Source organism: Sphaeramia orbicularis, chromosome 1 (genome assembly GCF_902148855.1).
Source record: "Sphaeramia orbicularis chromosome 1, fSphaOr1.1, whole genome shotgun sequence".
Taxonomy (NCBI): domain Eukaryota; kingdom Metazoa; phylum Chordata; class Actinopteri; order Kurtiformes; family Apogonidae; genus Sphaeramia; species Sphaeramia orbicularis.
In genome coordinates this window covers 37,016,709-37,042,610 of record NC_043957.1, presented here as the reverse complement: position 1 = coordinate 37,042,610, position 25,902 = coordinate 37,016,709, and the positions used below count along the sequence as shown (strand labels likewise).

Here is a 25,902-nt window from a genome sequence, read left to right as displayed (position 1 = left end):
CCATGGTTTGATCTTGACTGAGACCACCTCTTTTGGTTGGCTGTTTGGTCCACCATGAGGTGAATGAAGTCTGGCCAAGGTTTCCACTGTCAAATTTGGTTGGAGTCAAACTGCAGTGTCTAAAAGTCCAGACCAAGAGTGGCAAGTCTGAAAGCACCCACTGTGGGTTTGCTGATCTTTGCTTACACAGAGGATGTCACCTGAGCAGATGAACCTTCATTGGACACATTTCCATTCACACTGTTAAACGAATGTGATCTATGGGGCAAGGAAACTGCCAAAAAAATTTGTTTGCATAAGATAAAAATGTATGCATATTATTCTGTAGTTGTGCAAAAAATAAATATTTGCAAACTTTTGAATGAATTCAGTCGTACATAAAATGTATTGTGTGTATTTTATCTATCAGAATATGAATGAAACAATTTTGACATGAAGAATTACAAACACGAAATGCAACTTTACAATTATGCTTTCTCCATCATAAATGTGAATTCACTAATGTGACTCTACTGTCAAAAATACATCACTTCACAGGCATTATTTATTGAGTAGAAGATACATCAATTCCACAGACTGCACATGAGTTGAGAGACAGTGGGCGCATATTGAGGCACTGGCATAGATTCTGTGGCAGCCGCCATGAGTGTCCCGGTGCCTTGCTACTTGACAGCAATATTCACAGCATATTTCAACTGACCAGGCATATTCCCATATAGCCTGTGACTGGCTTTGGCTTCTGTGCCAGTAAAATACATGTCAAGTGCTTGTTGGAGCTGTGGTATATCATAGTTTCCAGCGTAGATGACTAATATACTGCTACATAGTGTGTTTTACATACTGTTTGTGCTCTTATTTCCTATCAGTTACATTGGACTGTTAGCTAAAGAAGCACTTTGTTCGGCTCGGCACTTTGGACCATACATGCAGTGCCACGGCACCCATGGCATGTAGCTGCAGCACCTGGGATGGCTGCCACAGAATCCATGCCAGTGCCTCGATATGCACCCGCTGTCTGAACTCATGTGCAGTCTGTGGAATCGATGTATCTCCTGCTCAATAAATAATGCCTGTGAAGTGGTGATGTTCTTTTGACAGTAGAGTCACATTAGTGAATTTGTATTTGAGATGAAGAAAGTGCATTCGTAAAGTTGCATTTCATGTTTGTAATTCTGGATGTCCAAACTTTCTCATTCCTATTCTGACAGATAAAATACACACAATACATTTTATGTACGACTGAATTCATTCAAGAGTTTACAAATATTCATTTTTGCACAATTACAGAATAATATGCATGCATTTTTATCTTATGCACACAAATCTTTCTGACAGTTTTCTTACCCCATAGTGATCCAAATCAAGCTAAATGTGGTTTGAGTGATCATATCTGAATATGTCCTCATGGTGTCATGTGTGAGTTTATACCTTACATCAGAGCTGTGCTTATCTTTTGACTTTATACAGACTTTATTTAAGTTTATTACTGACAGTACAATTTCACTCTCTTTTCAGCTGTTAGAGATGGGACATCAAGCCAGTGTGAAGTACCCAGAGACCCCCGCTTCCCAGAGTGTCCCGGGAAAGTAGATGTGAGTGACACTATTTTATTTTATTTGAAATACAGCAAGATTTCCTAACATTTTTGCACTGAAGTTTTTGTATTGGGAGTATTGTTCGGAACTGTTCAGAGGATGGCAACAATGACGAGAGAAAGCAGACTTTGGGATTTTAAAAGACACGCATTTTCCATTCTATTTACTTTATTTCCAAATGCTAATGTAAAATTCCCCCCACACATTTTTTTGTGTTGCTGAGGTTGATGTTTTCTTGTTTGCATATGGTTTTGTTGATCTATTTCTTCTCTACCTCCTGGTCTACCTTCCAGTGGATGCGTGCACGCTGGACATCTGACCCTTGCTATGCCTTTTATGGCGTCGATGGTTCAGACTGCTCCTTTCTTATTTACCTAAGTGAGGTGGAGTGGTTCTGCCCCCCACTGGCCTGGAGGAACAACAGCAGTCCCCCCACTCAGCTCACACACCAGACAAAAGCCCCTAAGAGACAGGTGAGCAGGGACATTTCAGTTTGATTTTTTAAGTATGAATCAGCAATCAGAAGTACAATAAATGTACGCTGGGATTGTTTGCAGATTGGATTAATAATTGGTTTGTAACATACATCTTTGGTGCACAGTAGGTTCAAGGTTAGAGATGTCTTTATTATCCTGGAGAACCCACTTGATTTAGAGCCAGCAGTAATAAAAAGGCATCAACCAAACAATAATTGACCAACAATAACAAATACACACACTCCAAATTACATGATGTCATTTACAAGGTTGAGAACAGCGGGAATAAATGATTTTCTAAACCTGCTCATTCTGTATCGTGGTAGACTGTATCTGCACCCTAATGGCAACAACATGAATTCATACCATAGGGCAGTGGTTCTCAACCTTTTTTGGCTTGTGTTCCCCATTTTAACATCATTAATTTCTGGCGACCCCAGACATTCAAAACGGAGACTTTTTTTTTTTTTTTGTGCTAAAATTAATTTGTTTTTGATCATGTAATAGTTTGCTATACTATGATGCAAATAAACATTAATTTTAGATGACATTTAGTCTATATAATGTATATTATTATGGACGGAGGCAGAAAAGCCAGGTGTAGATTACTGCACAAAGTGAGAATTTTATTTTCCTTGGTCAGGATATGTACAGTCAGTCCAGCTTGGATTTACAAGGCTGACAATTAATACTGAACAAACAATAACTCAAAGTATGAATTATGAAAGAGCTGCAGGATCTGAAACTGACCACAGTAAACATTTGAAAGATAAACAGTACCACAGTGCTTCAGTTTCAGCTTCACAGTTTATCATGTCTTTTATGGATTGGGATTGTCTCTGTCAACTCACCATAGATTTTTTTATTAGTACATTTTTATTTTTACATTTTATCAATTACTAGAAATTTAAGGCAACCCCGTTTGAATTCCAGGCAACCCCACGTGGGGTCCCGACCCCAAGGTTGAAAAACACTGCCATAGGGGATGCTTTGAATCAGCCAGGAATGATCAGCCTTTTCTCTTCTGTATGTTGTTTATATCAACATTTATACACCTGATTACACAAATGGAACATAGTTGAACTAAGTTTCCTTTTCAGTCTACCATAAATTTTACTTCTAATTGTAGCAATAATCAGAGCATACAGCGTTTTGAATAAACAGCTAAATGCTGTGTCATAGTAGTAGTAGGTATTTAGGAATGGATTAGATTTCATTACTGCAACTCACAATGGCAGATTTGAGGATGAATGAGAGAGTCATCCTGACACAGTGTGTTGACAGATTTCCAGACAATGTATTAACACAGTACTGACAACTGTATAGAGCAGCTGTGTGGAAATAACACAGACTACACAGTAGTTTTGTAGAATTTTAGTTTTGTTTTTTTGTTTTTTTTTTGCTGAATCTCATCACAAAAGTCAAGGATTTTTGGTTTGTTTGAACTATATCAGTAGAATTACAACTTGAGCACTTAGTTGGTTTCTCAGGTTTTCCTTATTGCTACATGGGGTATATTACATTTTTAGTTATGCATCTATGATAAAGTCAGTGGTTGAGTACAATATAGTGAATAGAGTGAAATACAATGTAGACCACAAGTAGATTCATACAGTTCAGAATGTGAGAATAATGCAGTTATGCAAATTAAGTAGAGATCTGGGGGTTTGTGTCTTATGAAATCCATGCAAAAGTAAATAGATCACCAATTTATATGACAGTAGTTTGGGCTTTCAGTTTGAGACTTTGTACTTTACTTTCACAATGAATTATTTCACTTTTTCATTGTTAGTGACTTTAAATTATCAACTCGTTTTTTATTTGTTTCAGTTATGGATGGAAAGTTCATTATATAGTGTAAAAAAAAAAAAAAACATTTATAGGCAATGTTTTAAGGTTTTGAAAGTGGCAAATGTCAAGTAGTTGTAAAATAATTCCAGTTTGATTTGTCTCTGTCTATTATTTACTCTCTTTTGTCCCCTGTGTTTGTTGAGATTTGTCTGAATATTTAAGAACTGGCGACATGGTCTTCAAACTAATCGCTGCTGTTTAGAAATAGGAACTAGAGCAATTAAAGGTAATTTTATAAGTTACACTGCTGTTATTCTATAAAAAATTGAGTCCTTTATTTTTTTTCTTTTTTAAAGTAATATCCAGCCTCCAAATAGTAAAACAAATACTGAAGGAAATGAGGTTCCCCTAGGAGACAAATGCTCTTTGTTTATCTTGAAGCTGTTCTCTAAATTATTTGCATTGACAAGGCAAATGTTGCATCATGTTACAAAACAGCTTATTATTTTGAAAATACACCAGTGTCTTGTTTTCTGGTTTTGGAAACGATGCATAATTTAACTATGATAAACACCAAAATATATATGTGCACAGGTTGCATCAGTTGATCTTGCATGAGACATATTCCACTTTCATGTCTATTTCTATGTGTCTTCAGTTGTTTTGCAGTTCTGAATATTTCCACAACATCAAGTCAAAAGAACACAAAGCATTTTATCTGACATTATAACCATAACTCTGGTATGAATAACTGTGGTGCTCCCACTGTCTCCCTAATTTCACCCTTCTCACACTGTTTCTTATTATATACGTCTCACCTTTCCAGGCGGCTTTCCGCACAGACCTCTCTGTTCTGTTGGACCAGGTTGGAACAGGAAAAGAGTCCCTCAGCTTCATGAAGCGCAGGATCCGTCGGCTTGCACAGCAGTGGGCAACAGCTGCCAACCGTCTGGATTCTAAGCTGGAGCAAAGGTGGAGGGACCAGAAGAAGGTAAGTCAAAGAGATAAGAGGACAGGAGAGAAGAGGAGTGGAGATTAAAAAGGAAAAGGCAGATGTATGATAGCCGTAGTCATCTAAGAGTTGCTTGAAATAACCAGTTGTCAAAGTGGCATATGGTCGACACAAACATAAAACCTGTAAAAAAGGAAAAGAACAAGTCCTACTAAAGACCTGCTACTTGTCACACTGTATGATGTTTAGGCATAATGTACATTTCTACCACTTTAAAGTAACAATTTCAGTTTTTTCTCTTTAGCGCCCCTATTGGTGATAAGTGGTAATTACATATTTTTTTGTTGAACTGCTTTAAACAGAGACAAACCACTGTGACATCATCCAGTGTCATCAGTCAGCTGACAGTTGAACATGTGGCCACACCCCCTTCGTAATTACAGGCTATGATACTTCTGTAATATTTGGGATTCGAGATTTACATACAGAACACCGAAGAATCTAGATATATCCCTGTATACATGATAGTCACCAGTATTGCGGTAACTCTTGACTACTGATGTTGAAACAACTGCTTGTGATGTTTACAACATCATGTGTTTAACCCTCAAAGCCCCAAACATCCACCATAAGCATCTACTGATTATGTTTAATACCTGTTGAACCCCTAAACCTATCAATGCATGTAAATAATGACAGTTTGTCATCTTTTCATATATATATATATATATATATATATATATATATATATATATATATATATATATATATATATATATATATATATATATATATATACATATGTTTTGTTTTTTTTTTCTACATAATCAACATTTTTCCAGTTGAATCAGATGTATATAGTGCATACAGTCATTAGAAATGAAGTCCTGCTTCAAGCCTGTTTCAAATACAGGCTGTGCAGTACATTCTGCAGTTCAGGTAAATAAGGTCAATATAAGTGGAAACAGTCTCTCAATACAAAGTGCATCTGAGGTAAACTTGGCAGTAAAAACAACCAACCTGTACTTGAGTAAACTTCTTTGTGTAATACGTAACAAGTCAGCAGCAGTCTGTATGTGGTGTGTAGAGATGGAAATCCAAGGGGGTAGATGCAAAATAACAGGGAATGTACAGCATAAAAAAGCATGAACATGTTATCTTATACTTCCAATAAGGGTTTCTGTCATGATGTATAAGATTCAGTATGATTTGCCAATGCCTAACAGTAAAACAGCAGTTCAAGATTATGTAAAAGTTTCAAATATACATGGAATAGGAAATGTGGTTTTTGCACTCAAGTTGTTAAGCATAAAATGCCATTTCAGATGAGTCAGAAGGTTCTTGTATTGAATGATAATGGATCAGAAAGAAAAATGATAGAGTACTTGATGATAGGTTGTCATCTGTCATTGCAGTTTGCTCCTGTACTGTATTTTAAAGAGACAGTAATGTAAAATGAAGCTTCACTGCAGTATCACAAAGTTAAACCCTTAAAACGCTCCTAAAACTTTGTTCAGCATTTAATTTGAGTGGACCTGGCTACTTCCTGCTCTTCGGCACACATGCCAAAGGTTTGATGTGTATAAGAAAATATAGATCCAGTGATAAATGAAACAGAGGAAAACTGAAACTGAAATAGGTAGTGGGATATGATGATGATGATGATGAATGATTGAGTTTATGATGAGAGGCCAAGCTGTGTGACTGCCAGAGGGAGAAGAAGAAGATGAGGAAAGAGGAACAAACTGAGGGTGGGTGGAAGGCGAGTGGACTGAGCCTGGAAAACCTGTTTGCCCATGGATGATAAGTTTTCCACTAAGAGTGAACAGCACATGTGTAATTTAAAGGCCTGCTTTTCAAAATGTCAAGGAAAGCAATATGTTATTAAAAGTGTGAGTGCTGGAAACTTTTTCTGCACATAACCTTTCACAACTTTTGGTAAGCCTCCTTGCATATTATTTTTCACTCTGCTCTTAGTAGTTCTGTAATCACTTTTTAACCCTTTAAAGGGCACTCATAGAAATCCAACTTCAGTGTGTTATTGGATATAACAAGACTTTATTACCTCCGCCAAGGAACGGAGGGGGTTATGTTTTCATCAGGGCTTCAAGTTATGGAAGGATTTTGATGAAATTTTCAGGAAATGTTGATACTGGCACAAGGAACAAATGATTAAATTTTGGTAGTGATCGGGGGGGGGGGGGGGGGGGGGGCTGTTCTGCCTTGGTGGAGGTCTGTGCTCTCCAAGTGCTTTTCTAGTTACTTTTGTGAGATTTATCAAAATGCTTTATTTCCATGTAGAAAATCAGGATGAAGTTACCATATTTGGTTCCTTGCCTATACATGGCAAATAAATAAATAATCTAGAAAAGCACTCGGAGAGCGCAGACCTCCACCAAGGAGGATCAGCCCCCCACCCCCGATCACCTCCAAAATTTAATCATTTGTTCCTTGTGCCAGTATCAACATTTTCTGAAAATTTCATCCAAACCCGTCCATAACTTTTTGAGTTATCTTGCTAACAGACAAGCAAACAAACAGACAGACAGAGAGAAAGACCCTGATGAAAACATAACCTCCGCCGTTTCACTTGGTGGAGGTAATACTATCCAAGAACTATATGTAAAACATCTGAGCAGCACTTACTACAAAATAAACATATGCAATAAAACAACTGTGATAAGGTCATGAACAGACAAAAATCACTCATGTTCACTATTTCCAACTTCTAAATGTCCATAAAATCTCTGTGAGTCATTGTATAGTGCTATAAAAAAACATTCTTCTGGACCTCACTTAGGCACAGGATTGGCCCCATATTTAATGTTTGTGGAAAGTACCAAAAATAGTCACTTGCCCGATAAAGGGTTCAAGGAAAAGAAAATGATTACATATGAAAGAGTTAATTGGAAAAGGAAGTATGAGCACAAGTTCTGTGTTTCCACCTCAAACGGTCTCTTTGCCCCAATCTCTTCCTAAAATAAGTTAACAAGTGTGGAAATAGTCATCTGTCTCGGTGATTTATGTTCTTCTTTCTTGTAGAGCACTGAGGGGATTTGTTATCCTTTATCATGGCTCTGTGCTTGAACAGCCTATATGGCTTACAACGTGATGCTACTATCTCAACAGCAGATGTCTTGGTGTTTGTAAGAGTTAGCCTTGGCTGTCAAAATCTGTTTATCACAATAATTAGAAACGGACGTAAAATGTGTGTGTACTTTGGTTGTATACATCTGTGCATTTGTGTGTATAACTACTAATTGGATCATTGCGGTAAAAGCCAAAAGCAGAATCTCAAACATTTTATTTTCAGTATGAGCCAAATTTACCAGTTTTGGCAGTAACACTCTTGAAAAAGAACCGTCATTTTCATTTCAAGTTAAAATTGAGAATGGAGCTCTGTTTGATTATAATTAACTCTGACCTCAGAAAAAAAAAATTTGTTTAATGGAACCTGACTATGACAAAATCCCTACTTTCAAAATCGACCTTAGCATTCCGCTTGTGTTTGCAGTCAGTTGTAATTCCAGTGGGGTTCTGTTGTTTCACAAAAAATAATAAATTTAATAAGCAATGAGTCAAGAGATGAAGGAAAAGAGGGGGAAAAAAAACAGGGTGATTGTCATTAATTGTCAGCAGCAGAAACAAGAACAAAAAAGAGGAAGGGTGAGGTTTTTTTACAGGAGTCACAGCAGAATGTGCATCAGTCACATATAGTGTATTTGAAAGACAGTAACATTAATGCATTTCCCATGATAAGTCTGTGATCAACTACAGCTACAACTGTAAAAGGTCCAGTAATTCAGCCTCCTCTCCAGATGAGAGCCCAACAACTATGCACAAATGCAGGGTTTTTTTGCTTTTTTCCAGGCTGTAGCATTTTGTGAGAAATTTTACTAAATAATATATAATGCCATCAGTTTTAAAGTTAATGTTTCTAACCTGTTATAACTACAACCACTAACAAAGGGGATCTGATTTTGAGCACTCCTTTCCAGGTTGCGTTGGCAAAAATACATCATTCATGAATCAACCAACAAAAAAATACATAAATAACTAAAAATGCATGTTTGAGTTTGTGAAAGATGTTTTTGCGGACAAAAGGAACCTGAAGGGAGAGTCATGATCAAGGTTGGATGAATGTAGAGAGAATGCATGCAAGTATGAGTGAGACGTGATTAATTTTAAAATTCAGGGAGTTTATGCTTCCATAGTTGAGTGATTGTCAGTTTCAGGGTAGTTTTACATAAAAGAGCTGCTTATTTAGTTTTCCTTTAGGGGAATAGAAGGACCTTTTTACTAGCCCTTAGGGGTCTGAGCCTATTTTGTCCGTTTTTGAGTACTTTTCATTTTGCCTTTATATACTATATAAAGAAATGTTTATCATACCCATGTTTGGTATCTTTTTTTTCAGCACAACTTCATCTATCTCATCTGCCTATTATTTTTTCACTTTAACCTACTTTATCAACTCAAAAGGCCAAAAAACAGGCTAAAAATATAAAATCCGATTTGAAAAATGTATATAATGTATTGCAGAAATAACACAAAGATGCTTAACGAACCTTTTCGAACACTTTAAAAGTGAATATTGGTTCCAAATATTAGGTATGTAAAATTAAAATTGTAATAAATTAAAACTATACTCAAATATTTGACATAAAAGCATATCTTTACACAGGTGTTTTCTCCGGTTTTCTCACCCCCACCCCCAGTCCTCCCGGTTTCCGCATGAAGTTCAGGTGGGGGTGATTCTCACCCTTACCTGTAATGCTAATGCAGTCCGTGGATTAGAATCTGCAGATTTGGCCTTTTTTTTTTTCCGTTTTGGAAAAAGGACCAAAAATTACGAAGATATCGACAGAAATATAACACAACCCCCTCCTCATTTTCATATTTTTATTTCCGTTTGTTTGCTGTGGTTTTAAACCACCATATCTCCAATTACTCTATCAACATTCAAATAAAAAGTGGGGGAGTGTTTCAAGTCTGCACTTTCGGATGCAATTGTCCCCAGCGGTCTACATGACCGACTTCTGACGCTACGACGTGTTGAAAATGTCATGTGATTGAGTCATGGGGCCCTGACCATAGACTAGGGTTAATGTAGTTAAAATGAATGCACATGTAGAGATCTGACAACCTTGAATTGTTTTTTTCTTCATCAGTCAGTGTGCATTACATTCACTGTTGAATCCAGAAGTTTTCATACAAGGTTAACTTAATAATATTAATACTACTAACTGGACAACAACGTGCCAGGTTAAAAGATGTGAGTTCAAACTTTTTTTTCCCACCATAAGGCAAGAGCTAAGCCCTGTGCATGCTCTTGTTTCTGGTGTAGGGCTGGTCCGTGGGCATTGACAGGGAGGAACTTTGAGTGGGGAGAGAGGTTACCTGTCAAACTGCAATACAGGTGTTTCCTTAAGTGAGCTCAGGAGGAGTAGAAACCAACTGTATTGAAACGTACAGATACCAGAACACTGCACAGATCTGAGATAACTGATAGTTCATAGGCCAGGAGGTAAATACTAATTCTTTGGTGGCAGAGCTGTTGTTCTTTTCAATATGTATACGAGCAGTAGCAGTAGTTGCATAGAAAGTTATCTAAGTCAGCCTCATTGTACCTGTTAAAAGGTCTCTCCATGACAACATAGTGAATAGACCTGTAGTTTTTTGTGTTTAAAGGCTTTGCGATTCAAACGGAAGCCTCGTGCAGTCCAGTTTTGTTTGTGGGGTTCCACCAGTTGTTGACCTTTGAATAACAGTATGAGCCCGCTTTATAAGTATTCTAAGAAAAAGCTTTTATTTTCTGACTAATCTGCCTATGCCCTCTGTGTTTGTGGTGTTCAAAAGGCCGCAATTAATCTTTTGCCGCATTTTATTTTCAAAGCACTCAAAGCAGTTATCAAAGTTAATCAAAAGCCTGGGTCAGCCATTCAGACACTGCAGCCTAGATGATAAAATGCTTTTCGTCGAACAAATTGCTCTTAGTTTTCTCCAGACATCAAAGTAGACACATTCAAATAAGCAAGGTTTTTATATAAAGACGCAATAGTACAGACACGCCACCTCATCCTATCCTCAGCCAGCTACAGAACATTTGACTGCTGTTCTGGGATTGGTTTTAGTGTCTCAGCCTGTCTCTGCCATTTGGTGAGCATTCACATTTAGTGTGTTTGTCAGCTTATGCCAAACTGGTAATTTTTCTTTCCCCCTGTGTCTGCCCTTTGAGAGTTAATTGACCTCTGACTGATGAAGTGCAGACAGCGTAGCAGACTAATGGGATACGGAAGGTGAAGTGAAGTGAGCAGGCAGGAGTAGGGGGAATAAGAAAAAGTAAAAGTCAGGAAGGAGGGGGGAGGAGGGGGACAGGGGAGGCAGGTTGGAGGAACGGGAGACAAGAAGTAAGGACCAAAGGACGTGAGGAGAAATAAAGAGGAGGAAGTAGCTTGTAGAGGTGTATAAAGGGGGATGAAGGAGAAGGTGAAATTAAGGAGAAAGTACTGATGATTGGCAGTGCCAGCTTGTGTTGCCACCCATGGCCTTCCATTGGACAGCTGTGACCTTCGTAGCAGCCATGGTGCATCAGCCAACAGGGTCACACCTACCCAGACATGCATACACCCATGGAAAGTCCTCCGCTAACAGATGCTGAGACATTGGCATTCCTCTCTTGTTAGCTGTTAGTGATAAGTGGAACAGAGCACAGCATGGAGTAGTACTTCCTACTTCAACTCAAGTGTTCTACTCTCATATGCACCCACAGACATGCCAAAAAATGTCCTTACTTAAGCGCACATACAGGGGTTGGACAAAATAATGGAAACACCTTCACCTCAAGATGATAATGCCCCAATCCATACAGCTAGAATTGTTAAAGAATGGCATGAGGAACATTCCAATGAAGTTGAGCATCTCGTATGGCCGGCACAGTCCCCAGACCTCAACATTATTGAGCATTTATGGTCAGTTTTAGAGATTCAAGTAAGACGTCGATTTCCACCGCCATCGTCTCTAAAAGAGTTGGAGGGTATTCTAACTGAAGAATGGCTTAAAATTCCTTTGGAAACAATTCACAAGTTGTATGAATCAATACCTAGGAGAATTGAGGCTGTAATTGCCGCAAAAGGCGGACCTACACCATATTAAATTATATTTTGTTGATGTTTTAAGGTGTTTCCATTATTTTGTCCAACCCCTGTATATTCAGTACAGGGTGGGGAAGCAAAATTTACAATGAACATTTAGTTGTTTTTTCTCAGCAGGCACTATGTCAATTGTTTTGAAACCAAACATATATTGATGTCATAATCATACCTAACACTATTATCCATACCTTTTCAGAAACTTTTGCCCATATGAGTAATCAGAAAAGCAAACGTCAAAGAGTGTGTGATTTGCTGAATGCATTCGTCACACCAAAGGAGATTTCAAAAATAGTTGGAGTGTCCATAAAGACTGTTTATAATGTAAAGAAGAGAATGACTATGAGCAAAACTATTACGACAAAGTCTGGAAGATACTATTAAAGAAGAATGGGAGAAGTTGTCACCCGAATATTTGAGGAACACTTGCGCAAGTTTCAGGAAGCGTGTGAAGGCAGTTATTGAGAAAGAAGGAGGACACAAAGAATAAAAACATTTTCTATTATGTAAATTTTCTTGTGGCGAATAAATTCTCATGACTTTCAATAAACTAATTGGTCATACACTGTCTTTCAATCCCTTTCAATCAAAATATTATAAATTTTGCTTCCCCACCCTGTACATAAAACCCTTCTACACCTTATCCCAGTTGTGCAGTCATAAAAACACTGAGGGAAGAGAAAAGACCTTGTGACACTGAATAAAGTTTCTTGGGAGGGGTGGTGTATAAACACACACTCAGGCAGATGGGATGTTTAAAAGGTGAGCTGGAGATTTGAGTGTGATTGCATTGTTGTCATACCTCTGTGGCTGTCTCAGTGGGTTTGGCAGGTGTCTCTGTTCTTTTCCCATGGGATGTTCACAATAGGGAGGAGCTTTGGATCTTTTTAAGAATCACCCAAGCTCACGGCAAGTGCATTGAGCAACAGAAACACGCACAAACATCCACACACATGCTGAGTTCGGTGATGTATGTCAGTGTGAAACAAAAGCAGCAAACAAATACAAAATCCATCAACGCACACACACGTAGTCACGCACACACTCTCAAGCAAACCACATCTGGGAGTACCATAAGTCCACTGTATAAAGAGCTTCACTCTCCTGTGTGTGGTCACGTTCCTGAGGGAGGCAGCTGGCCAAGATGCAGGAGTTTATAAGGAAGTGCAGCTTTAGTTACACACTTATTCTCCCTATTATTGACTTCCCATTGGGGTGTTTTTTCACCTGTTCATCTTCATTTTCAAGTAAGCAGCTGAATAAATATGCAGATTTGAGTGGGCGGCATGTGTATCTGGTAATCTGCACAGTCCAAACCACCCACGAGTTCCTCTTCTTCATTCTAACTATTGATTTGTACTCTGTGATATAAAGGTTACTTCTCCAACGTTGCTCTGATATGTTTCATTGAACACCTTTTTCTAATTCTTTCACCATATGGAGACATTAACACTTGCAGATGGAGATAAATTTTGCCTATTAGTGAAAAAGTCACCTCAGATACCAGCTGCACTTTAAGATCACAGACACAAGTTGCCAACTTTTGTAGAGCATCTTTACCTCTCTCCCTGTTAACTTTGCATTTGTGCATGGATGCCAGTTTTATAGCATCCAATTTAGTGATTTAGCTCTGCTGCCATGTGGTTTTGCTCATATTTATTTAGCAGAGTTGTTGTGTTACTGCCAGATTCTGAAATTCAGCTCCTTCTGTCTCCATTGCCAGTGTTTGTGCGATACACCCTCACCACCACCAAGCTGGGAGAGTAAATGGTGTTGGCGCCATGAATTCTCACTCTTGCCATCTGCCACCCAAACTGTAATTAAATTTCACTTATCTTTTTTATGAAGCAGAAGTTAATAGAGCAGCCTTATTAAATCAGGGGATTTTTCACACCAGCTGGAGTCTCACTGGGGCTTGACACTGCCTACACACCACTGTCCAATATTTTACACACATTTTGTTCATGTTAACTACAACATCAGTGGAACGGCTTGTGTGTTGTGCTGGATTCATACAGCCAGAATATACACAAACATTCAACAACTATGGTTTACAATTACCAGGCCCAGGTGGTGTCTAGTAGATAAGTTGCTGACGCTCTCTTTGTCTAATATGTCGTATTCTAACAGTGTATAAGTTATAATGAGACTACTTTTGTACTTAGACACATGGTGTAAACACTGGCTGTTACAGTGTGGTGGGGTTGGTTCTGAATACACCCAGCCACTGCTCTTTTTTGTTTCTTCATTCCTGTTTAGGTTTTGTTTACTTCCTACATTTAGTGTGCCCACTGTCACAGAAAGCTCCACTCTGTGAACTCCTCAGTACCCATGACACAAGCAGAGTCTGGGTGGCTGCGTTTTCTATTGTGTCAGCACTTTGCTACTCCTGCTATTCGCTTAAAACACACCAGAAATACTTGTTGGTTTAGGGTTGGTAGAAAAGAATACTGTGATTAACAATGAAAACTAGAGGGTTTGGGTGCCTAAGCCCCATAAGCCTGGCTTGATGCAGTCAGAGTTTTATAGCAAACCTCCAGTGTTAACATACTGTGAGTTATGATCAGGAAGGGAAGAGAGTAATAAGAGGTTACTTTCATGAGGTTACATTTCATCAGAGTTTTTAATGATTACCTCTGTGGTTCATAGCTGTGAAGGTACAGACACAGGACACAAAGGACTCACACAGTAATACAAAGGGGAACATATTGTAATGAGTGTTCACTATCAAAACTTTCTTGGCAAACTCCAAACAGTTGGTCTTAAGCTCATTAGGTGTGTTGCATGGTTGTTTTCATGTGCCAGCAAAAGCAGTGGGAGGTGTTCGTGCTGTGTTGGCTAATCAGGATTACTCAGCAGAGCAATGCTAGGACATGGCTGTGTCTAATCTGCTGTGAAAAGCAACAAGTTGCTCATTTCTCAGTGGGTTGCACTAATTACACAGCAGCAAGGTGGACATGCATGACCGAACTGTAGCATGTTATCCAGAATCATCCAAGATGTAAAATGTGATCATTCCTTTATGTTATATAAGAATTAAAAACAAGGGCATTTCCCATTAGAGGGTCTGGGATTTAGTTCTATATCGCTATAGTTATCAGTTGCATACAGTGGTTATGAAATAACTGCACAGTAAAGTCCATAAGGATTTCAACACACCATTCCATTGGTGCATGAGGGGATAATTCAGCAAGGATTTGAAGAATACTTTTCAGTCTCCAGAATTTCCTTTTGGAGGAGTCTGAAATTCTAATGGTTTTAATCCTCAAACTCATTAAAACAGTTTGCACAGCAGAAGCTTTACTTTCAAGGAGCTTAACTTTATGCAATATGCAAACACATGTAAATAAGATAATGAAAATCTGATTATATTAAATGTACTTAATATTATAATACGACAATATGAAGCAACTGAATTGAGCAGTTATAGAACCAGCCTAGCAAATAATATCAGCATTAGACACATAGTAAAGGTAAATGTGTTTAGGCTGAATTGCATTGGAGACAGTCTTTAGATGAGTATTTATAAATGAAAGTTTCTTAGCTGAGGCACAAGGGCTTTTACTTTATAAAATGACATGTACTGTTTGTTCTACTTCTATTATCCAATCAAAATTGTGGTCATCATCCATCATTTCAGTGTAACATTGTACTCATTACCTTAACTTGTGCAATATCTGAATCTTGTCCTAATAAAATCCACTTGTGTGGGCAAAAGGAATTATATTTTACTGTAGCGTTGTCATGAATCTTCTTGACAGACTTTTTTCTTTTTAAATTCTCTGCCACCATGTGTTTTCTGTCCTCCTCCAGATCCTGGTCCATGTAGGCTTTCTCACAGAGGAGTCTGGAGATGTTTTCAGCCCTAAGGTGCTGAAAGGGGGCCCACTGGGAGAGATGGTCCAGTGGGCTGACATCCTCACTGCACTCCATGTTCTGGGACATAACCTCAAGATCTCCATGTCAGTCAAGGAGCTGCAGGGGTGAGTTATAGAACCTGTGCTATAACTTTGTAAGGATGTGATAACGCACCAACTAAGGTTATTTCTCAATCATCAACCCTTAGTCAGGTGTTCACTGATATCAAAAATGTATTTGGATTTCAGCCAAATTACACCAAGAAAATGAGTCACAACCACAAATAGGAATTAAAGTCGTTAGCAGCATTGTACCCGTGGTGCGATTGTACGATAGCATGAGAGGCTAAAAGTGCCCGGCATACCTCACATTTGAATACAGACATAAAATTGTGCCTAGTAGATAGTCAGGTAATGTTTGTATTCATTTGGCGAGTTTGGTGGCGATCGGGTTGTGAAGGTCTGTAGTGAGGTCGGACTTGGTCCGAGGTGAGCAGGGACCCAGTCCGAGGTGAGCTGGGACCCAGTCCAAGGTGAGCTGGGACCCGGTCTGTGGTGACCAGGGACCCGTTCCGAGGTTAGCAGGGACCCTGTCTGTGGTGAGCGGGGACCCTGTTAAAATCGCCCAGCATACCTCACAACATTCGAATACGGACATAAAAGTGTGCCTAGTAGATAGTCAGGTAATGTTTGTATTCATTTGCCGAGTTTGGCAGCGATCGGGCCTGTGAAGGCTGAGGAAAATCCGTACAAACACCCTCCTGTGCTGCACATCGATTGGACATCAATGGGATGCCAGGCGCGGACATCGATGGGACGCCGGGCGGACGGACACAGAACGCACATTATGTAGTAGGATTGTGCAAATATCTTAACATGTGTCACTTGATGCTGGATCTAAAAAATGTAGATCCACTTCACTCACTACAGTTGATGTTTTCCAGGTGTTATCTTTGTGTAAATTATTGCTCCATTAATAACACGCTAGTTCACTATTTGACAGGTATGATAGACTGCTCTCTGCTGTCAGTGAATTGCAGACTTTCTGTTTAATGAATAATTATATTTTCCCCTGACAGCTCTATTGTAGTTGTGGGTAAAAGGCTGCACTGACACGAGCATTGAAGGTTTTTGTTTCACTGGTTGTTCATCAAGTTTACTGGTCGCGGCTTAATGTTCATATTTATTAATCATCAACTCACAATATATCAACAAAATATTGGAACATATCACCCATAGACCATTTTGATGTTGGTAAACAGTGATGGTGTATTGCATGGGTGGGGCCTAACTGGTGGCAGAAAGTGACAGTTGTGGTGTCAACAGTGCATGGAAGCCAGTGTCAGGAGCTTGAAAATCAGGAGAGAAACACAGTAATGGAAAATACAGAGGCCTTCTCCCATTATTTTAATTGTCTGTCAACGAGAGACAAGGTGTCTTACAAAGATAAGTTGACCATGAACAGGTGAAGGGTGAAGTTTCCTGATCTATACCCACTTTGGGCTCAGTGGGTCACGGAGCCAACGAAATGGCCAAAGCTACAGTGGTCGGACATCTGTTTATATCTTGTTGAAAAACCCAGGGTTTACACAAAAGAACAGCTCAAGGCAGACAAACCCCTCAATCCCTATAACTTTGTTGCACCGGACACTTTAAGGGAAGGAATGCCACAGTAACTCGCACAGTTCATGGGGGAAAAAATCTTATATGCAGCCTGCGTCATTTTTTAGTAGTGAACATCCGGTTTGACCCTTCGGTTTTTGAGCACAAAGAACACATAACAGGTTGTAATATATAACGAACCTTGTACTTTGCGGTCATGTCCAGGATAGTGAGCACCCAGATTTGTGTGATGGTTTTTGTGTGTTGAGGACCAACATGCTGCCTAGTCAGCGAAAAGGACATGAAACACAATTTTACAAAACGTGGGCGATCATCAACAAGTCGACCGTATACCCACAGCCAACTGCACGTGCATGGCTGGATAAATGTTGTTTAATGTACTGATATGAAATGGGCACTGCAGAGCCCAGAATTCTGGATCATTTCATCAGTCCAGTCCATCCGTTTATGCCACATTTCCACTATGTGGAACTGGCTCAACTCAGCTTGGCTCGACTCAACTCAGGTAAGAGGTCCTATTCCTGGAGACCGTTTCAGTTACAGGATACTACCGACTTTAGAGTACCTGGACGTCGTAGCGATGCGGCGCGTTACTTCCGTGTTGTCTGCTCAGAGAGTTGCTGATAAACTCACTCGTTGCGTGTTCTCTCGTCAAGCTCATACTAAATTTTTACGTCTGAACCTCCTCGACAAACCATGGTGTAGTTTTGCGGGCTGTCATTATGTGGATTAACCTACCGCTATATTTACTGTCAACTTCCGCATCTGTTTTTTGTAAAACGGTGGGTCACAGAGACAACTCTCTGATCAATCAGTGGTCTGCGGTGGTTACACATCAACTTTTAGTATCTGGTCCCCAGTCTTGGAACTTCGGCAGAGGAGGTACCAAAAAACTAGTACCAGGTACCAGATTCCAGGTCCTTTTTCGTAATGGAAATGCAAAAAGGCTGAGTCGAGTCGAGCCAGTACCCTGTAGTGGAAACACGGCATTAGTGGCTTGCCACCATAAGCATCTACAGTTTGCCTCAAAGGGCGTCTTCAATGACGGTATTTGGTAAAAATGAAGGTTTTTTTTTTTTTTTGCATTTCTATTCTGACAACCTACAGCACAACAAGACATTTTTCCTCGTCTTTTCTCTCTATTCTCCACCAAATTGCATGTGCAACTGTAATGACGTAGACCATGATGTCGACTCTCAAGTGGTCTATAGCTTGTAATATTTCACTTTCCCAATGATTTGAAATCATATTTTGATGAAATTGTTCTGTTGTCTTCAGTTATTATCATGATAAATGTCAGATCAATATTTCTTTGAAGTGGAAAGACTGATTTTTCTTAATGTGTAGCAGTTCAAGAAACTAGACAGTTATTTGTGGTTTTAAATTATTATTCAAGGCCAGATCATGGCAAGTGCTTCAGAAATGTAGCAGTTGAACACATTAATATATACATAAATAAAGATAATGATGGAAGAATGTTCATTAAAATTAATTAAAAACAAATTCTGCATTTATTAAGTGTAATGTGCCAATGTGTGACTGATTACACAGCTCTCTTTGCTGATATTTAGCAAGAGCTGAAATGACTTTGGGCGACACGGTGATGCAGTGGATAGCACTGTGGCCTCACAGCAAGAAGGTCCTGGGTTTGATTCCAACCTTTCTGTGTGGAGTTTGCATGATCTCCCCGTGTTTGTGTGGGTTCTCCCTGGGTACTCCAGCTTCTTAGCAGGGAAGATTCAAGTCGGTGACTAAAGTGTGTAAAAATCAAGTGTATCAAATATGACAGCAAACACATGGCTCCTGTCGTTACCATGCACTTGCAAACTCATGCTGTAATTGCAAACCATATCCACTTAGGCATGAGGGTTTTGAGGTCATGTTGATAAATTTGTTGTTGTATTGATCGCATATCGACGGGCCACATGACAGTACCGGTGTGTGTCTTCTTATTCCCTTCGTCAGCACGCATATATGTTTCTGCTGACGGATACAGCTACAGAGCCAACACATACTCAGACTGGTGGATGGATGTAAATCTGCCCTGTTGAGAAAGATCCCTCCGGCTTGTTCTGTCCAGTCTGTGCAATATCTACTTCATGGCCGAGACTGAATAAATCACTCAGGTTGTCGGGCTGGCATCAAGATAGATGGCTAATGTTGAGAAGTGGAGTTATGAATAGGCATGAGAGTTTGAAGATGACTTATTCACACTGTGGTCGAGCAACGTCTTTGTTCAGCCTTGATTGGACCAATATTCTTTGTCTTTCTGCCATCATTGATCATTGCTATGACACAGGTGTGGAGTATAGATCAATATAATGATGTCTACAGAGACCTCGCTGTACTCTGCATTTTACACCGAGCACTGCCGGTGACAACTCTCACAAATCATAGAAGAAGTATTGTATTGACCCCCAGCCTTTAGCAGTCATTTTGTAGACATATAACACCTCTGCAGGGAACAAGAGAGAGTTTGAGAATCTAGTGGAATTCTATATTTAAAAAATGAGCTTCGAGATGGCAGGGACATCTACAAGGCTGAGTTCAGTTGTCAGACATGAAATGGATGGTGGTGTCATTTTTACTGCCTGTGTATCAATACGTAGCGACTTGAGATCCACATTTTAAAAATTGGTCTTGCCAGCCTCTGATATTTTAGGCGACTGTGCAGTATAATCTAATGTTCTAGCATGAGCAATTATTTTGTCCACCTCGCCCACACAGAATGACCTAGGTAGAAAAAGATGTCTTTTAGCTTTGGATTACTTGGGGAAGTGGTCTAATCTTTCTTCAAACTGCATTTGGAGTCTTACTGACTCCTTTAAAAACACTGGTGTGAGGAATAGCACATCAGCACCAGCTCTGATGTCAGTCTTTCCGCGTGGCTTGCTGTGGTGAAGTGGAACGGAGAAAAGCTATGCAACGTGTCCAGTCATTTATTGTTGATGTGTTGCTTTTTTGTTCTTACACTTTCCAATTTCCCTTGGTCTCTGCCTTCGGTTAGACAAATAAATGAGGTTTAAGGAAAAGGTGACAAAACAGTGAGTTCTTCGGTGTCTCAGACGTTTAATAAATTCTCCACAAAGGTTTTAAAATCTGTAATGGTTTTGGTGCATATATACACTGTATGCGATACTAACGTGGTTTAAGTCGTATATAAAATGTTTAAACTAAACTGTTCATGACTAAAGCTGTTAGTCTCAAGGCTATCAAGCATTGCAATTATCCATACAGAAATGTGATGTCACATGGTGTCAGCGTTTCTTTCATTTCAGTTTGAGTCATTACATTCTCTATCACCGCTTAATCAATTCAATTCAAATCAGTTCAACTTCTGTTCAAAATATACATCATAGTACAAAATTCTATAAAGTCTTTGCAATATTATGTAGAGAAAAACCCAACGAATCTGCTGAGAGCAAACACGAGGCAACTATGTAAAAGTAAAAAGTCCCTTTCACATAAGAAAAACCTCCAGGGTCAGGGTGGGCAGCCATCTGAGTTGACTGGGGAGAAATAAGACGACACATACAGAGGAACAACACAAGCTGCAAACCGCACTGTCAAGCACAGGTTGCACAGCCAGTAATGGTTTTAGAAAGTCAGTGTTTTACATCAAGGCTTCTGTTGCATTAGCATACTGTCAGGTTTTTTTCTGTGTACATTGAGATGGCATGCAACTGCAATCATCAGCTTTCATCACAAATAGCACAGGAAGAAGTCATAGTGATTACCTCGCATCTACATACTCACAGTTCACAATCAGCATTTTGTCACTAAACATATCCACATACTCACTGATTTTTGCACCAGCCTATGAGGTCCACTGTAGGTTAAAAAAAAAAAACTAATATGGGGGTTATATTTAAAAATAGAATAGAATAGAATAGAATAGAATAGAATAGAATAGAATAGAATAGAACAGACAAGGTGGTGCAGTGGATAGCCCTCGTGCCTCACAGCAAGAAGGTTCTGGGTTCAATTCCAACACCAGTCGATGGGGGTGGGACCTTTCTGTGTGGAGTTTGCATGTTCTCCCCATGTCTGCGTGGGTTCTCCCTGAGTACTCTGGCTTCCTCCCACCATCCAAAGGCATGCACTGTTAGGTTAATCAGTTAACCTAAATTGCCCATAGGTGTGAATATGAGAGTGATTGTCCGTCTCCATATGTCAGCCCTGTGATGAACTGGTGACATGTCCAGAGTGTATCCCGCCTTTACCCATAAGTAGCTGGGATAGGCTCCAGCGACCTCAGTGACCCTGGTGAGGGTTCAGAAAATGAATAGAATAGAATAGAATAGAATAGAATAGAATAGAATAGAATAGAATAGAATAGAATAGAATAGAATAGAACTCCATGTTTGTCGTTACTGTAGTTTAAGTTACTGGGCTGTGTGTATGTACAAGACTAGTATTTGCATCCCTGAGAAGATGATTATAAATTTGAAGTATTGCAATTTACTTAGGTTTTCAGCTACGACCAGTGGTGGCACCAGTATTTTAAAAGTGGGGGGGGCAACTGGAGGGCAAAGAAAATGTTGGGGGGGGGCAAAAAATTTTTGCGCATAGTGCGAAATTAACGTTTTTTAGCGGCTGATACATATATATATATATATATATATATATATATATATATATATATATTTATATATATATATATATATATACATATATATATATATATATATATTTATATTTATATTTATATAGCCTATCCGTTACACTTTATATAGAGGGCAATTTTAGGTAAAATCAGGTAATACTTAATGTACTCAAGGTATTTGTTAAAAACTACAGCATGAACAACTCAGACTTTCTGTTATGATTATTTAATAGGTACAATCTACTTTCACATATTTCTCTAAACACATCAGAAAAACATGCAGCAAACAAACAGCAATGCCAGTGTATGCAAGTTAATAAATGTTGAAAACAAAATAAAACTAATAGCCCAACTAACTAATCAAACAAAACGTATGTATACAATGGCTTCCACTACATGTACATGTATATAATCACTGACAACATCTGTAGACTAAGGTACACCAACTTGTATTATAAGTGTATCAAAATGTGTTATGTATGCTTTCATTGACGGATTTTTCATATTTCTTTGTTGCCCAAATTTTCCCAAAGATTTGCCCAAATCTGGGTGGGGGGGTGACTGGGGGAGTAAAGGTTGTGACTAAGCCCCCCCTTGGTGCCGCCACTGGCTACGACACTACTAATACACACCGTCTCCCATCTTCACCACAATCTGCTACACAGCCATCCTCCTACACAAGCACAAAGAAAAATAAACTAAACACCAAGCTGCAGCACATCCTTGAAAACATAGCCATCTTAGTATTTAATGTTAATTATATAATAAGACAGAATCAAAACAAACCCACAATGAACCAAACTTAGTGTGGCCTGGTCAGTATCCACTTATCCAGTGGAGGCATTCCTACTCTGTTAGACTGATAATAATGCTGACGGGACTGACACTGTAGTCATATCCACTCTCGGAACATTTGATGACAGAAACAGGAATGATGTGAGGGTGAGGGAATTGATTTTTACTGTATTCATAACATAGTATAATTATTCAGCATGGTGGATACGGCTGCAAGTTCGTTGGGAGAAGTGATGACAGTTGAGCTGTGACTACTGTATGTGTGTTAAAGAGACTGTATGTAGTATTTATACTGTCAGGTATTTAAAAAATTACCTCAAATTATCATTAGAGTGTTTAGAATAGAGTCCTGAAGTTATGCTAATGGATTGGATTGTACAGATATGAACTCACTCTTTTTTTTCACCTAAGTTTTTATTTAAATTTTTTACACATATATTTGAAAAAACATCAAAAAACAGAACAAACCAACATTGCTTGGGTACATTACACATATTTCAGTACATTTGCATTATCCAGTCTTTCCACCATTCTGAGCTCTGTAAACAGTCCATTTGTTCCACTTTTTGTCCATTTGAGCTTCCTGTAGTTGCAGTCTGTGAGTCACCCTCTCTATTGTATGTATTCCTTCAATAATTGCAATCCACTGGTCCTTTGTTGGTGATTCTGTCCATCCCCAGCTCGTTGTAATAGCTTTTTTGCAAGCCACTAAAAATATCTTAATCAAGTATATGTCGTTTCCCACTACATTTCCATCAGATAAGTTACAAAAATGCGGTACATCATACCCCATTATTTGTTTTAGTACTCGACACACCAGATATGAACTCATTCTAGTCATACCAATAGTCCGGGAGATTTAAGAGACCACTAGAGGGAGTGGTGAGTCACTCTGTCGGTTTCCCATTTTGAGGAAAACTAACACCACATGGCCTTTGACCAACTCATCAGAGATGTAAGATGGGATGAGAAGCACTAAGAAACAACTTTTAGAATCAAAGAAATTGACAAAGGGGTAAAAGCTAGAAGCACTATTCTTGTTGCTGGACACAGCTCTAAAGGAAAAGAATGGAATTTCCAGGTTTTTCTGCATGGATGACTTGTATTATGAGGCTTATGAATGTAAAGTTATGTGACGTTATCATGTTTGCTGTTTGTTGATCAGTGCAGACTAAATGTGACAGTTCTGACTTTGCTTGGACAAAACAAAATGGATCTTTAGTGCAGCTGTTGACAACAAACTGAACAGAAAATGGAAGTGATTTATGATTTTACCGTGAGGTGTGGGTTAGGTTGTTGTGTGTTCTGGTGCTAAACATCCCCCTGCTGTTGAGAGTTTGGAATAGTACATGTTACCCACATTAAAAGAAGAATACAGTTTTTGCGTGATATGTTTATTGATTCCATGACTTGAGCCAGTAAGAACAGTTTTTTATTTATTTATTTGTTTATATTTTTATTTAAATTTACGTAATCCAATAAATTTTCCGTCTCTACATTTCTACTTTCTTTTTCTAGGACTTTTCTGTAGACATGCTGTATATATTGTCTCTAACAGTGCTATCAGATAAGACCACAGAGACATAGTTGGACAGTCTGGACAGGCAGGCAGAAAGCATTAGTCCCAAAGAGGCTGCTTAGTGAACGCTGAATCCAAACCCAGATTTGGAAATGTCTTTGTGCTTCTGTGGCCAGCACTAACCAGCACTGGAACAAAACAGCACAAAAAATGCCCTGAGGTCATCCACCTCCACAGTTACACATCTCCACAATAGTTTGAGAGTGCGTTTGTGTGTGTGCACATCCACACTGGTGATGATGTATTGTTCTCCTCACTACATGTTCTGTAAGAGGTGGTGATTGGCTAAGGAGTGGGCAGAGGGTAGGTGTAATTGGCCATTGAGGAGATGATTATAGTGAAAGTTTAAAATGTACATGCACCTAGGTCTGTAGTTTCATTTGCTACTACTTGACTCCAATTAAAATGCAATAACACAATGACTAAACTTTTTTAGCGCAGTTATTTTTGGGCACATACTATACAAAACAAATCAGATGTATACTGTGTATGTATGATAATGTATGTGTAGCGGTTGTATTCATGCATTGTGTTAGTTATGACAAAAAAAACTAACTTCCTTGAACACTGGCTGTTTATTCCTGGTAGAAAAGTATACAGTTAGTCTCATTAATAACATCCGAGCCTTGTTCTCACACTGCTAAGCTAAAATAAAAATAGTCAAAGTTAGCTAACACACCACATGTTAATCATGCTATGAACAAATAATTAAGAACATCATCATTTTCACTCAAAAATATGGTCAACCAATAAGGAGCTAAGCATTACACACATATAATAGTGTAATACAACCGCTTAGATATGAAATTAAAATAAAAAATGTAAAATAATGACAGGACTGACAATGTGTGTACTTACCAGGCAGACAGCACAGCCAAACTGTTGCTGTCTCCCCCGGGGTGCACGACCCTAGTCTGCAGGGGTGCGCCGTTCAATGCCCATAAAATAAAATTGTAATTAATACAATAGCAGTGTGAGAGATGGCAAGTGGAATCACACAGCCTATACATTGACTCAGTTACATATGCATAGATGTAAGCATGCATATGATTGAATCTATGATTTTATTTATTTATTTATTTATTTATTAAATGGTCAGTCTGTCTACGTATGGACGATAACAGCTTGTGTGACACATAATTGGACTCTGGCTTCTGCTAAAAAAAAATCTCTAAACTGTTTGTATTTCAGTTTTCTTTTTTATTCACTGCTCTTTGATTACATAAACTCTGGTAACTAATATGATTATGTTGCGACCTGTGTTGCACAATCATTACTTGTAACCACTTTTTCCTGTGACTGTCATTTTTTGGATGGATAGACTGATTGAAAAACAGTGCCTTGAGGAGCCTGTAGAGAAAAGAGGAGAAATGGGAATTTGCCAGAATGCTGCGCTGGCATTTGAGGAGTTGGTGCAGGGACTCCTGTTATTCAAATATGCAAATATTGGCTCTTTGCATTGGAGATTTTTTGAAGACTT

At 38.8% G+C, this 25,902-nt stretch overlaps 1 protein-coding gene and 1 long non-coding RNA gene across 3 annotated transcripts in view; one reads left to right on the top strand and one right to left on the bottom strand.

The window, feature by feature from the left end:
* LOC115421252 (alpha-1,6-mannosylglycoprotein 6-beta-N-acetylglucosaminyltransferase B-like) overlaps nt 1-25,902 on the top strand; it is a 162,854-nt gene that overhangs the window by 65,654 nt on the left and 71,298 nt on the right. For both annotated transcript variants that reach the window (XM_030137056.1, XM_030137051.1), the window contains exons 5-8: nt 1,516-1,592; nt 1,889-2,068; nt 4,689-4,853; nt 15,776-15,945. In XM_030137056.1, coding sequence (XP_029992916.1) covers nt 1,516-1,592; nt 1,889-2,068; nt 4,689-4,853; nt 15,776-15,945 — 592 coding nt within the window. The remainder of the gene's footprint in view (nt 1-1,515; nt 1,593-1,888; nt 2,069-4,688; nt 4,854-15,775; nt 15,946-25,902) is intronic.
* On the bottom strand, nt 334-22,971 carry LOC115421392 (uncharacterized). The gene is made up of 3 exons (XR_003935667.1): nt 22,960-22,971; nt 11,354-11,360; nt 334-628 (listed from the first exon to the last, which is right to left on the bottom strand). It is a non-coding gene; the product is annotated as an uncharacterized LOC115421392 (long non-coding RNA).